The sequence below is a fragment of the Malaya genurostris genome, chromosome 2 (genome assembly GCF_030247185.1).
Source record: "Malaya genurostris strain Urasoe2022 chromosome 2, Malgen_1.1, whole genome shotgun sequence".
Lineage (NCBI taxonomy): Eukaryota > Metazoa > Arthropoda > Insecta > Diptera > Culicidae > Malaya > Malaya genurostris.
In genome coordinates, this window is record NC_080571.1 from 246,225,463 (window position 1) to 246,239,690 (window position 14,228).

At 38.2% G+C, this 14,228-nt stretch overlaps 2 protein-coding genes across 3 annotated transcripts in view; one reads left to right on the forward strand and one right to left on the reverse strand.

The window, feature by feature from the left end:
* The window catches only part of LOC131428530 (zwei Ig domain protein zig-8-like), a 375,236-nt gene that overhangs the window by 39,356 nt on the left and 321,652 nt on the right, over nucleotides 1-14,228 (reverse strand). The gene's annotated exons all lie outside the window — the stretch shown is intronic.
* Nucleotides 5,784-8,168, forward strand: LOC131428529 (kelch-like protein 10). 2 transcript variants are annotated; one of them, XM_058592529.1, is made up of 3 exons: nucleotides 5,784-6,922; nucleotides 6,983-7,765; nucleotides 7,817-8,050. In XM_058592529.1, the coding sequence occupies exons 1-3, from the start codon at nucleotides 6,092-6,094 to the stop codon at nucleotides 7,904-7,906; spliced, it is 1,704 nt and encodes a 567-aa protein (XP_058448512.1). In that variant the 5' UTR covers nucleotides 5,784-6,091; the 3' UTR covers nucleotides 7,907-8,050. The 2 variants fall into 2 exon arrangements, with proteins under 2 accessions (XP_058448512.1, XP_058448511.1); XM_058592528.1 differs by having other exon boundaries at nucleotides 5,872-6,922; nucleotides 7,837-8,168.

Sequence of the window (14,228 nt, forward strand, 5' to 3'; positions counted from 1 at the left end):
TTATCCTGATATTTTTCTGTTCTCCGAAGCTTAGGGACTTATCCATAGTGATATCTAAGTAATTTGCGCTGCGAACAGTTTCTATTTGCTTTTTGTTAATATTTAGTGTGAACTGTTTGTTACTCATTTGAAACAGTACTGCTTTAGTTTTTTCCGGGTTGATTTTAAAATTCAGTTGCTCTTTGATTTTTTTCGAAATTTTCCAAAAATTGTTGGCCTTTTAAATTTATTTCATCGATGTTTCTTCCTTCAATCAAAATTCCGAAGTAATCTGCCAATTGAACCAATACAACGCCTTCAACCTTGATCTCGTGCAAGGGAAGCGTGTAAATATTGAAAAGAGTCGGTGAGAGTACGTCTCCTTGGGGTAGCCCATTACTTACAATTCTACTAATTGTTTTGTTTCGTATGTGAAAGTTAATTCTTCGGTTATGAAGAAAGGATGATATCCATGATGATTGATCCATGATGTTCGGTACTTTGATTTTAGATAGGCTTTCAATGAGTATGTCCGTTTTCACTGCGTTGAATGTGTTGGATAAATCTATGCACATTAAAGCTGAGATGAGTTTTTCTATTATGTTTCTTTTGATCTTATTCACCACGTAGGACACGCATGTGGTTGTTGATATTCCTCGTCGGAATCCAAATGATGTGTCAGCCAGTAGCATATTATCGTCAAGGTGTTTCTGCAGGATTTCTAATACCGCCGTATTTGTGATCTTTGTGATAGTCGGGACGAGCAAGATTGGTGTCTTGTTTTCTGGTAAGGATTGATCTCGACCTTGTTTCGGGATTGCCACCACCTTGATAGTTTTGAGGTCGTCTTTTATTCGTCCAGAACACCACATACGGTTAATTTCGTCCATTATTACTTGTGTTACTTCTGGTTTCAAGCATCGTAGCTCTGTGTAGCTAACTCGATCTTCGCCTGGTGCTGAGGTTTTCTTTTTTTATTATATTTTGTTCAATCTCTCTGCTGTGAGAATGGGGTGGTCTGTCATTTTTCTTTTGGGATCTTCTGTAGTGATTTCAGTTTTTCCAAAATGGATGTCCAAGAACGTCTCCGTTTGTAACTCGTAGTCAAATTCGATAGTATTTACCTTGCGTTGTGTTTTCCGCCCTGTTAAACGACCAATTTTACTCCATAGTGCGTTTGAGCATGTGAATGGATCTATTTCGTCAGGGAATTCGTCGATTTTTTTTTCATTTCCAAACGTTTCAATCTTTGGAAGTTTGCTGCTTTTTTCTTGAAGGTAATCAAGTTCTCCATGCTTGAGCTTTTGTTGAATGCCCTTCCAGCTTCCGTTTTTGCCTGCCACGCTTCGTCAACTTCATTTGACCACCAATACTTTACCGTTTTTTTTTAATTTTTATTGCGGTTATTTTTTGTATTGCTTTTATTTTGGATTTCAAATCTGATATAGAGTTTATATCTGTGTAAGTAAGTTCTGATAACTCCTTTTGTACTTGTTTCTGGTTCGTGTAGTGGGTTGTTTTTGTTTCATTCCTTGAAGATATTGCAAATTCTATCATCATATGATGGCTTCCGATATTATAATGTGTTATGCTCCAAGATATGTTATAAAAAAATGTCTGAGCTGCATAGAGTTATGTCTATGGCCGTTTTCCTTTTATTTATTTCTAAGGGAATGTACGTGGGGGATCCATCATTGCAAATAATCAGATTTGAGTTATTTATATGATCGTTTAAGATGTTCCCTTTTCTGTCTCTTTTTTCATCGCCCCATGACCAATGGTGGGCATTAAAGTACCCCCCCAATTATAATATTTCTAAATTGTGTTGCAAGATTTAACAGTTTTAGTGTGTCTTCCTCATAATACGTTATGCTGATAGAAGGACTTATACATACTGACATCATTGTCAAATTTATTGGAAGGATTTTTATGCATACCGCTTGGGTTTTATCTGTCAGAGTTGGTAAATTGATTGGTATACAGTTATACTGATTGTTTAGAAGGATTCCAGCTCCACCGTAGCCGTCAAACCGTGATTTTAAAATTGTGTGATAACCGTGTATTTTATATTTATTTGTATCTTCTTCATTGATATCTGTCCATACTTCTGATAAGATCGCCACCTGTATTTGATTGCTTGTAAGAATTCGTTGTATCATTGTTTTTGTGAAGACTTTGTATATTGCTTTGTATCCCATTTTTTTTATCACTGACGTTAAAAGGGTTTCTCAATCCTGACCCGTGCTGCTTTTATGTAATTTCCTGTGTAATTAATTGGTTTCTTTCTGTTAGCAACTTTTGTGCTGCATTTAGTTTTTCATCAGTCTCTCTTCTTCTCTTATTTTTATTTAATTGTTTTTCTGCGTTAATCTCCTTGGCTGCTTGCATCGCTTTTCTATCTATATTTGTTTTTATCCATTGTTCTAGGAGTGGGTTCTTCCATACGTAGTTATTTCCCGTTACCTGTGCAAAGGATTTTTCCAGTGTAGGAAATTGCTCTGTGCCGTTTAATTGTTCGTACCTATTTTCCAAAACTATTTTGAACATTTCTCGGGCTTCAGTATACGTTACACATTTTTTACCATTAGGTTTTTAAATTTTTCCTCTCTGATCTTCTCCGGACAGGTTGCATCTAGAGTGCTGTGCCGTGCAGTTATCGAATTCTTCGTTAGTATCATGTTGTTTGGTACATTTGTTGCACCGTCGAGATCCTTTGCAGTTCTGTTCGCGATGGTTAAAACGTAAGCAATTTTGGCATATTATAACTTTTTGAAAGAAGGGTCTAACCGAACTTCGGCAACAGAACAATCTGACTTGCTTTGGTAGCTCGTGGGCTCTGAATGTTACGCTAACTCTGGTGGTGGGTAACTTTTCTGTTCCAGTTGATCTTGTTAGCCTACGTACGCCTGCTATCGGGAACTCGCTTACGATATCGTCTAGTATTTCTTGTTCGTGAATATCTAATGGTAAACCGGAGATTACTCCTGTTATCGTCACCAGATGTTGTGGGATATATGCTTTGTTAATACCCTCATCTTTATTCAGTGTTTCTATCAATTGATTTGCTTTCGTGAGACTGTTCAAAAACACAAGGATTTTGTTTTGGCCCACGTATCTCATATCCGTGACATGTCGTCTGTATTCAGTCGAACTTTTGATCAATGATCCCAGGGAAAATTTATTGATCTTCCGATCTTTGTTCCGCAACTCGACGTAGATTCTGTACGGTGCGCTTTCCTGGATTGTATATATGAAATTCGTTTGTGATTTGGTTCCCGATAGCTCTGTTGTCTTGTTCTCTCCGGGTTTTGTTATTTCCGTATTTTCGGTGATCTTACCGTCCTCATTTTCGTCCGAAATATCCGGTGGATCCTCACCTTCGTCCATTGTTTATTTTTATATCAAAATGGCGTCCGAAAAACCGCGTGGCACACTGGTTTGCGAATACCGCGCTCTTCTATCACCAACGTTAAATTACTAAGGGATTTGTACTTAAATCTACAAAACCAATATCCAGTAACTTTTCCTAGTTAATTCGTTTATCTCAATTTTTGAAATTTCCGATTCAAACGTGTGACACGTCTTAACTTCGCCAAATTTTCTTTCCGAACTGTATATTGTTATTCTGAGTAGAAGAGGTACTATTCGCAGGTAACAAGTATTTATTTTAAGAAATATGTAGCTAGAAACTTTTAAAAATTCTCCAATAAAATTAGTCCAACGATGCTCCAATTTCTCATATTGAAAACGGCTCAAAATGGACCTCTGTCTGCCGGGTTTGTTGAACAAAAAAGTGGTGCCCGTTTCAATGGTCTGGACGATTTATTAGACATTCCTTGGACCAACGCACAGTGGGGAAAAAACGATCAAAAACGCGACTTTGCTCAATAATTTTATAAAAACATGAGCAAATATTTTCAAAGTTAGTATTTCTCATGCAAATTTTTCTGTAGAATCGATTTATGATAGTTAGAAGATCCGCAAAATTCACTATCATGCCCGTTTTGCTTCAATTCCTCTTTTTTCTGACTTTACTTTGAAAACTAACTGTGAAACTCAGGAAAAAATTCTATTCCACCAATCGGAAGGTATTCCTGACATACTCATAAGTTAGATAAATGGATTGTTTTTAATAAGATTGACCGCAAACAACTGTATCCTGTTTTACCCCCAGTCATCTTCTTCCGTGAATTTACAGAAAAAAAATCTACTGATCGGTGTTTGGACCAATTTTGGTTAAACAAGACAGTACTATGTTTCGAATATAACCTCAAATAATAATTTACAGATAGTGTTCATGATCGCATGCTTCGTGCTACATCGTTTTACCCCGATTTTCCGACAAATATAATTTTATGTTGAATTCAAATTTACAATCCCAAAGCAGATCCAATATGACCTACCAATACTGGTTCATATTACGTGCAAAACATCTATGATCCAATTAAACACAATGAAAATGACAGTACTAGCCTCTTTAACCCGTTTTATCCCAATTTAATTCATAAGTCGTATTTCTGGTTAAACTTTCTTTCGCATACCGAAAGCAGGCTGATTGCGGTTAATGAAAATCGATTGTTATTACGAAGATAGCCCCGAAAATAGGATTACAAATGAATTCAATGACGAAGAAAGACCTGAAAATTAGATTACAAATGAATTCAATGTGGAGCAAAATCTAAAGACTCAGTTAAAGGATAAATTGGGGTAAAACGGTATAACAAGATTCGTGCGGTCATTGAATTCATTTGTAATCTTATTTTCAGATTTTTCCTTGTAATATTAATCGATTTTCATCAACCGCAATCAGCCTGCTTCCGGTATGCGAAAGAAAGTTTGACCAGAAATACGACTTATGAAATAAATTGGGGTAAAACGGTATAACAAGATTCAAGCGGTCATTGAAATCATTTGTAATCCTATTTTCAGATCTTTCTTCGTAATATTAATCGATTTTCATCAATCGCAATCAGTCTGCTTTCGGTATGGGAGAGAAAGTTTAACTAGAAATACGACTTTTGATATAAATTGGGGTAAAACGGGTTAAACAGGATAGTAATGTCATACTCATTAAGTTTAATTGGATCACAGATGTTTTGCACGTATTATGAACCAATATTGATAGATCGCATTAGATCTGCTTTTGGATTGTAGATCATATTTCAACTGAATATTATAACTAGAAAAGAAATGGGGTAAAACGGTGCAACGAGTTTTCTGCTGTCAATAAAACTACATGCAATCAATTTGTTAGACTTTTTTACATCGGAAACACTGTATTCGTTCTTCTGCAAGTTCTTCGGTTTCATGTTATATAGTTAGGCTTGAATACAATACAATATCAAAAGGGAACTTGGGGTAAAATGAACATGACAGCGTTTCGTGCGGTCCTTCTAAATACATGGAATCGATTTTACTGACCATTTCACACCAAAAATGTGCTTTGTGGTCAGCTGTATCATGCCTCCAAAAAAATCGTCGCGTTTGTGGTTCATTTTTCCCCCACTGTGCAACGGTTCAACATATAGGACCAAGGAAGGACTTTCGTTGGACGTTTTTTCTTTGAGGATTAGCTTGCAATCGCAACTTCTTCTTTCTGTTCTTATCTTCTTGCTGCCGTTTCCTCACTTGGGATGACACTGATGGACGATACAGCTTGGAGGCTTTTCAGTTTGTTTTCGTTTGTAGTCCAATGAATTCAAACCTTCACTGGACTAGCGATGAAAACCTGACCGTGTCACAACATAGTGCCACCAGAGCACGGATGATTTTATTGTCATTTTCGAGGAACGCTTGAAATGGTTCCATATTGATCACTAAACGATATGCCAAACTGCAAAACCTGCTAGCAGGAATCGATCGACCGACGATGCACGTCAATCGAGTAGCCGGTGCATTCAAGTAACTGTTTTCCGCTGCTCTGACAGAAGCATCGCACTCAGCTGTTCATTACATTTATATATTTTGCTAATTTCATCGAACTTTTCGGATCCGCAATTTTGTCAGCGAAAAATTCTGTGTCGTTTGCAATTAAATTATTTCGAAACAGCTTGCCCCCCGGATCCCATACGATCCTTCACTGAGTTCTACGTAGTATTTCCGACTAAGAACAATGCAAAGTTGCGAAGTGGACGATGACCTTCAATCGCCAAGTGCCGTTCCGAAACGTTGCATCAGCTACGTGGCGATGAAGGCCCTGCACGAGATGCAACTGAGCAATACGCTGTGCGATGCCACCATCATCCAGGATGAGTTCACCTTCCGGGTTCATCGGGCAATACTGAGCTCGTGTAGCGACTACTTCCGGACGCTGTTCACCACTTCAGTGCCCAGCGAAAAGGATCACATATCGGTGAAGGGGATTCGGGGGGCCATTATGGAACGGATCATACGTTACGCCTATCTGAGGGAGTGTGAGATCTCCGAAGCGGATATGTTTGAGATATACGCCGCAGCGGACTATCTCGGCATGGCCAGCCTACAGGAACGATGTGTTCAGTACATTAAAAGTGTTCTAAGGACGGAAAATTGTGTGGTGATCATGCTGTACGGCAGACAACGGGGGTGTCCTTCGCTGTATCAGTTTGCTCGGGCGTATGTGATGAAGAATTTCGTGGAAGTATCGATGCGGTGTGACGAATTGATGAAACTGACCGTGGATGATATGTTCAGCATACTGAGCGATGAGCTACTGAACGTGAAAGATGAGGAACCAGTTTGGGAATGCTGCGTACGATGGATTGAGTTTGACCCACCGGGCAGAGCTCAATTCGTTACCCGATTGATGCGCGCCGTCCGGTTGGGTTTACTGCGAACGCAATATTTTCTGGAAAAGGTCAAGGAGAATCGATTCGTGACTGCTTGCGAGGAAACGAAACCCATCATCATCGAAACACTGACGTTTCTGTACGACCTGGACATAGTAAATACCAAACGGAGTCATGTAAATCTCTTTCATATTAGTGAAACATTCGTCCCAAAAATCTGATCGATTGATTTGCAGATCAAAACACCCTCGCTGGCACTACCTCGATTGCCGTATGACGTTATTTTCACTTTCGGTGGTTGGAGTGAGGGTTTGCCACAGTCAATCATCGAAACCTACGATACTCGAGCGGATCGGTGGGTCAAAATTGATGCCGATAATCGAACGGAAGCTCGAGCATATTACGGTGCCGCCGTTATCGGACACATGGTTTACTGTATCGGAGGTTATGACGGGGTCGAACACTTCAACACGTGTCGACGGTTCGATACGGTTGAGAAAGTTTGGACTGAGATTGCACCGATGCACTGTCGACGATGCTACGTAAGTGTGGTTGAACTAGACGGACAGATCTACGCCATGGGAGGATACGATGGCCACAACCGGCAAAATACGGCTGAAGTATACAATCCACGAACGAACCAATGGACTATGATAGCTCCGATGCATCATCTGCGTTCGGATGCCGATGCTTGCGTCATGGAGGGGAAAATCTACATCACAGGAGGATTCAACGGGCAGGAATGTATGAACTCTGCGGAAGAGTACGATCCCGGGGAAAACGTGTGGACTCTACTGCCGAACATGCTGTGTCGACGATCGGGAGTTTCGTGCATCGGTCACAAGGGAACGGTTAACGCGATCGGAGGTTTTAACGGGTTGATCCGATTGAACAGCTGTGAACGGTACGACCCAATCACGCATCGATGGCAAGCTTTCAAGGAAATGTATCATCAGCGCAGTAACTTTGGAGTGGAAGTTATTGACGATATGATTTTCGCCATTGGAGGCTATGATGGAGTGTGTGACTCGACCAAGCGGCCAATTGTTGGGATTTCATGATTGAAACAGAATTTCGTTTTCTCTTGCAGGTTAGTGCAATTTCCCACACAGAATGCTACGTTTCGGAAACTAACGAATGGCTGGAAGCTACTGATCTAAATCTGACGCGTTCGGCATTCAAAGCGGTCATCCTGTCGGGGCTGCCGAACGTTCGCGACTACATTCACAAAGATCGGGAGAACCTGATGGCCGAAAGAAGACAGAAACTGCTCACTGCCGAGCAGGAAGGGGACTACATCCTGTCGGAATCGACCAGCACCATCAACGAGGTCGACTAGTGCATCATTTGGTTCAGCTCAATCGCAAAATCTGTACTCCAAATTAGCTCTGTGAATATTCAAATTAAAATCGTGTAAAGCTACCACTCTTCTTAATTATTTTTTCTTCATTTTTCGGGTATTGTATTCATTAATCGATAGAATACAAACTTCTTTGTTTCAAGCTAAGAATTCTTCTGTACACACTAAGATTTCATTTCGCTACTCGGTAATTTCTGTAACTTTGACGAACACTTTCGGCAAACATCAGAAATAACCGATTTCCCGTTACATGAATTTTAGTTTACAAAAATTAGGGAAATTTGTACAGTACGATCGGTAGCACGCAAATTGTTTTACAGAATTCTGTAAAGAAATTCGATTGATACGGAAAAATTCGCATTATAAAATAATTTTTAATTACCAAACTTCGGTAAATATAAAAATCTACGAAAACCAATTGTCAAACAGCCTTGTTAAAATGTTCAGTAAGTATTCTGTATTTTAGCAATATAAAAATTCTTCAAGCAATAATATGCTTTTACTGCCTTGAGCATATTCCCGGGTACGTATCTGGATTACATCGACATATAAATAATCACGTGAAAAAAAAGGCGGGAGGGTAATGTCAGAGACATAACTGAATGCCGTGAATACGAATAAAAGTGACATGTTTTTTCGTCACATTTGAATATCGATAATCGTACGTACTAGTTGATTGATTGTGTGAATTTTGCAAACTTTCAACGTGTTAACGTGTTGCTTAAATGTGACAGTACAATTCTCGGTTGATTTTTCATTAGGGCGTATAAGCAAGTGACAGTTACTCTTTAATCACTTTCTCTTTCGATTATTGTGATGTGATTAAAAAGATGTTCTTTGATATCACTATTTTGTTTGAAAGTCGAGAGTTTCGGTTACCAAAGAGTTGAGTGATAAACGTGGAAACCGCTTGGTAATTAATAGAAGAGAAAGTAAACAAAGAGAGACTGTGGCCCTTACTACCGGTGTCACTACACGGTGAAAACCAAGTGGAGTGACTGTGACCCTTATTATGGGTATCACTTCACGGTGGAAATCAAGTTAAGTGAATGTAGGTCCTTATTACGAAAGTCGCTTTAAAGACAAAAGTAAATACTTGGATGAACTTGATGTCATTATTACCATCACGCCATCAACATTTTGTTGAAAAAATTAGTTTTTTCTACCACATTCACTATGATGATATTGGTAATAGGTAAAATAAAATGAAGTGACATGTAAGTGAAGTGAATGTGAAAGTGGAAGTGAGAACGGTAATAAGGGCCTATCACTTGCTTATACGCCCTTTTGAAAAATTAACCGAGAATTATAAGACGGAGCTCACAAGAGCAAAAAATTTAGTGGACAACACAGATTTAATGAAAAATGCAATGTTCAAATTCAACCAACAACAAATCGTTTTAAGCCATCTAAAGAATTTCTAAATTTAAGTTGGGAGTTAATATGACATTAATTTCCATAGCTTACTTGTCAAACCCATCTCGAAAATACAAATTGTATAGCGATGTATCAATTTTGGTTTGGCATTTTAGTAATAAATTGATCATAGCTACTGAAAAAACATGTCGAAAGCCCACTTCACTCAACTGCTGAAAATATTCTGTATTTCTATGTGTCGGTTTTGCACGATATGCTTTGTGCGATGGTTCGTTTAATTAGTGTGATTGAAATTTCGCACGCCTTACTTTGGTACTGAATTTCACCTTAATACCTGTTCATACCAAACATTTAAGAAAACTCCAATGTTGAGTTATTTTTGGTGATCTCATACTCTTGCAAATTTTATCATAAATTGCTGACCATATATCCGACGACATGAAGGAAAAAAAGTATGGGTGTGTAATGTCACAGACATAACTAGATGTCGTGAATACGAATAGGGTAACAGAGGTTTTTTGGCCCACTTTGGGATTGATTTTGTTTTGGTCCACTTTGAAAAATATCCACCCAATTTTGTAATAGCTTTGAAAAAACTTCAGAAATTATTCATCCTCGTTGATCCTCTCGCTCAGATAGTTCTAGAACGTATTTTACCAAGCTTCCGTTCCATACTCACTCCTTAGTGGAGTTTGTACGAAGGCAGCGGGTTTAACCGTTCAAAGAAGTTTCTACCGTGACTTGACAGACTTCCAATTTGCTTCAAGTTAAAAGTGTCCCATCTTAACTCAGTAGGGTCGTTTCCTTCGCACGACCGAGTTCAAGATTGGGTACAAAATTTACATTTGGTGTCCTCCAGAGAGGAACGACTCAACGGTTTACTTCTTAGAGAGAAGGAGTAAAAGTAATGTGCGTGCTCATCGCCATAAGAGTGAGCAAAACAAACAAAAAAGTAAACATTAAGATTCAAGTGTTTCGAACCAACCAGGGAGTTGTATCTCATCAGGTTTACTTCTTAAATAAAAGGAGTAAAATCAAAAGTGCGTGCTCATCGCCATAAGAGTGAGCAAAACAAAATAAAAAGAATTTAGTGGTGTTAGTGAGCCACAGGAAGTCCTCGTTTAAGGATAACGAGATAAGGAATCACGTGTTGAAGTGATTCAAAAGTGCATGTTCCTCGTGTAAAGAGTGAACGAAATAAAAGAATCACGTGTAGAAGTGATTCTAAAAAATAATAATAAAAAAACGTGCTGCTTATAATATAAGAGTGAGTGAAATCGAAAACAAGGTTTCAAAAAATAGCACGCACCTCGCAATAAGAGCGAGAGGGATAAAGAATCAGAAGAGTAATTCTGAAAGTGCGTGCTCCTCGCCATAAGAGGGAGCGAAAAGTGATTCAAAAAGTGCATGTTCCTCGTGTAAAGAGAGAACGAAATAAACAAATCACGTGTTGTAGTGATTTTAAAAAGTATGCACTGCTGACAAAAAACAAAGTGAGTGAAATTAAAACAGGGTTTCAAAAAAAGTGCACGCTTCTCGCAATAAGAGTGAGCGGGATAAAGAACCAGAAGAGTGATTTTGAAAGTGCGTGCTCCTCGCCATTAGAGGGAGCGGAACCAAGTGATTCTAAAAGTGCCAAGTGTTGCTAGAAAGAGCCAAGTGATCAATTAGGAGAGTCAAGTGACTCAAAAAAGCTTGCAATGATAAAATTTGTACAAAATACCACAGGAAACTGCCGTTTGTGTTTCGATCCCGATCATAAGGATGATATGGTCAAGTGCGACAAGTGCGACCGGTGGTTCCACCTCGGTTGTGTTCAATTAACAGTCGCACCAACCAAAGAAGAAAGATGGATCTGTATAAAATGCGTGCATCAGCAGAAGGAACTGCATTCATTAAAAAGGGACAATGAAGCCAAAAATGAGCAAATTAAACAATTAACAAGTAACATTGAACCTAAAATTAAATCAGAAATGCGGATAAATCCAGATAATGACTGGACAATATATTTGAAGCGGCAGGCATTGGTTACTTTACCAAAGTTCTACGGTGCACCAAGGGAGTGGCCGAATTTTAAAAAGGTGTTCGATGAGACATCTTCGGAAGGAAGATTTACAAACTTGGAAAATTTAATGCGCTTGGAACACTCATTAAAAGGAAACGCGTATAGAAGCGTCCGACCATTAATGCTACACCAAGAAAACGTTACAAAGATTCTAGAAAGGCTAGAAGAGCGTTTTGGTAATCAGGATTTGGTGCATGAGAAACTCTTATGTGAGTTCACAAAAACAAAGAAAGATAACAATAAAGTGTTTTTTGACCTGTCACACGCCCAAAACAACTTTGAGAAAAATAATAAATTCGACTGCACTGCGCGATTCGTATTTGACGGTTTTGGTCTTAACAATGTGGTTAATACACCGGAGCCACGAGAGAAAGAAGAGTCACAAAAGTTACCTGAAGAAACCATTAAACTTAAAAATGACAGATATGAAGAATTATGGAAATATAAAAATGTTTCTTCAACGGATCAGGAGTTTGGTGATAACGCGATGTTAAAACATACCCTTGATGAAAACAACAAAAGAATCAACGATGTGGAAAAACGATCCAATCAAGATGAAGCTTGTAACATTGATGAGCAAAGGTACGAGACATACAATTCGTGTGAATTTTTGATTAGTGCCCCTGGACGAGATGGCGACATTGCAAAGAAACTAGTTAACAAAATCAACGTCAATGACAATCCGCCCATGATTAGTCACAGAGAAGTTAGTATTGTAGATCATAATACAAAGTTAAAAAATCCGCTCGATATAAAAACAAGGAGTTGGGATCTTTTCGCATACGGTCACGTTAGAGACAACATTGACGGCAACGATGCGAACGAAAATTCATCAGAATTAGTATCTAACATAATACAAATATCCCAAGTGGAAAATAAAGAAATTAAATTGCCTTTGTATGCAGCGTATGCTAACAACAAAGATTCTGGAAAAATTTATGGATCTATGATAGAAGCTAGTATGATTAGTCATAGAGAACATCTCAGCTCAACTTCATCCTTGGATAACGAAACAATCCAAGTGAATAAAGGCATTCTTACGTTATCCTCGTATCAAACAATTTCAGTTGAGGTACCAAATGATAACGATAGTTTAGTTGGTTTTGAAAACAAAGATTTTCATGTCATTCATAAAAATACTATGAACAACGTTGGCTTCAAATATCCTACATTGGAAAACGATAATAAATTTAAAACTGCAAAATCAAGTTGGGATGAATGCATCCACCAAATCTTCGGAATATTACCAGATAGAAGACTGATCTATCTCCACGCAAGGCGTTATCAAGAATTTAAGGCACCATACAAAATAACCGTGCTTGTTGGTGAAAACGGAAGTCCGGCAACAACAGCTACAACGCATATGTTTGTATTAAATTTGGGCGCTTACGACAATTATGCTATCTTTGTGATTCAGCTATATAAATTCCAACACGAGGAAATTATTTACCAAGAAATGGGAAATGTTGTCACTTTGGCAAGTAAAGCAGAAGTCAATGATGTTGGCTTACAGACTAAACAGGTGTTAAATAGAATAACAATACGAAATATCCTCAATCGGGAGGATAAGTTTAGCTACGATTTCGAGCAAGTTCAAATAAGCAAACGACCGGCGACAAAGGTAACAGTATTAAACATACGGAAAGAAAATAACCAAGAAAATACTCCATCAAAAGACAAAAATACCATGTTCGTTGGAATACATCAAAATAACAGTGAACGTATAAATACAAAACGCAAGGTTATCAATTATCAATCAAATCCAATCAACAAAGTGCAAAAAATTAATCCTTGTACATGGTATAGTAATATGTTGTCTGCAAACACCACGAATGTCAAGGTGCAAGCAGATTACACTAAAGACAATGAATCGAGACGTAAGATCAGTTGGAACACAAATGTCATAAAACCGTTAAGTTTAATACAAATAGAAATAATGGCAATATTGTTCCTGGCATGTAGTGTTATGGGCACAGCATCACATGGATTAATTGCCTATGACTGTGCGAACATCGACGTTAATATGACTACACATTCTCTAATGGATGTAGCATCTTGTTTGCCTACAACTAATAACCTTACAACAACTGAACTTCGAATACAAATGCTGCAAAGAGTATCAAAAATTGAAACAAAGGTGTTTCAATGCAAGGTGATTATAAAGAGATCTATTCGACATTGTGGGATGCATTCCCACACTTCTGATTATCAACATGGATTTGCTTACATAGTGAAGGAATTCACTTCTGAAGAATGCAGAAAGGCTCATATCAGTGGAACCGTGACATTAGCCGATAACGTATTAATCCAAGAGCTGCAATTAAACAGTACAACTAGAGGAGAAGAATTGATAATAGGAAGAGTATTTGGAAGTTCTTGTGATGGAGGAATCTACAGAACCAAATTTTATACATGGACAGGAGCTCTAGTTTACTATGAATATGCCATTTCACTTTATGACTATACGGCAACAGTGGATGTTGAGAGTAATCAAATTTTGCTAAAAGGTGGTCTAACTTGTTCTTTTGCTCACGGACGATGCTTGGACGCTGAGGAAGGATATCTAACATGGGATGTTGATATGAATCGACGATGTGAAGACAGCGAATTTGAAGTAATATTCGAAGGATTGGTTAATAAAACAAAAAATAATCAAATTAAATCCATGGGAGAAGTTATA

Coding starts and splice junctions, on each gene's coding strand:
- LOC131428529 (XM_058592528.1), top strand. CDS start 6,092: ATGCAAAGTTGCGAAGTGGACGATGACCTTCAATCGCCAAGTGCCGTT. Junction 6,923..6,982: donor TAAATACCAAACGGAGTCAT/GTAAATCTCTTT, acceptor ATTGATTTGCAG/ATCAAAACACCCTCGCTGGC. Junction 7,766..7,836: donor CCATTGGAGGCTATGATGGA/GTGTGTGACTCG, acceptor TTTCTCTTGCAG/GTTAGTGCAATTTCCCACAC.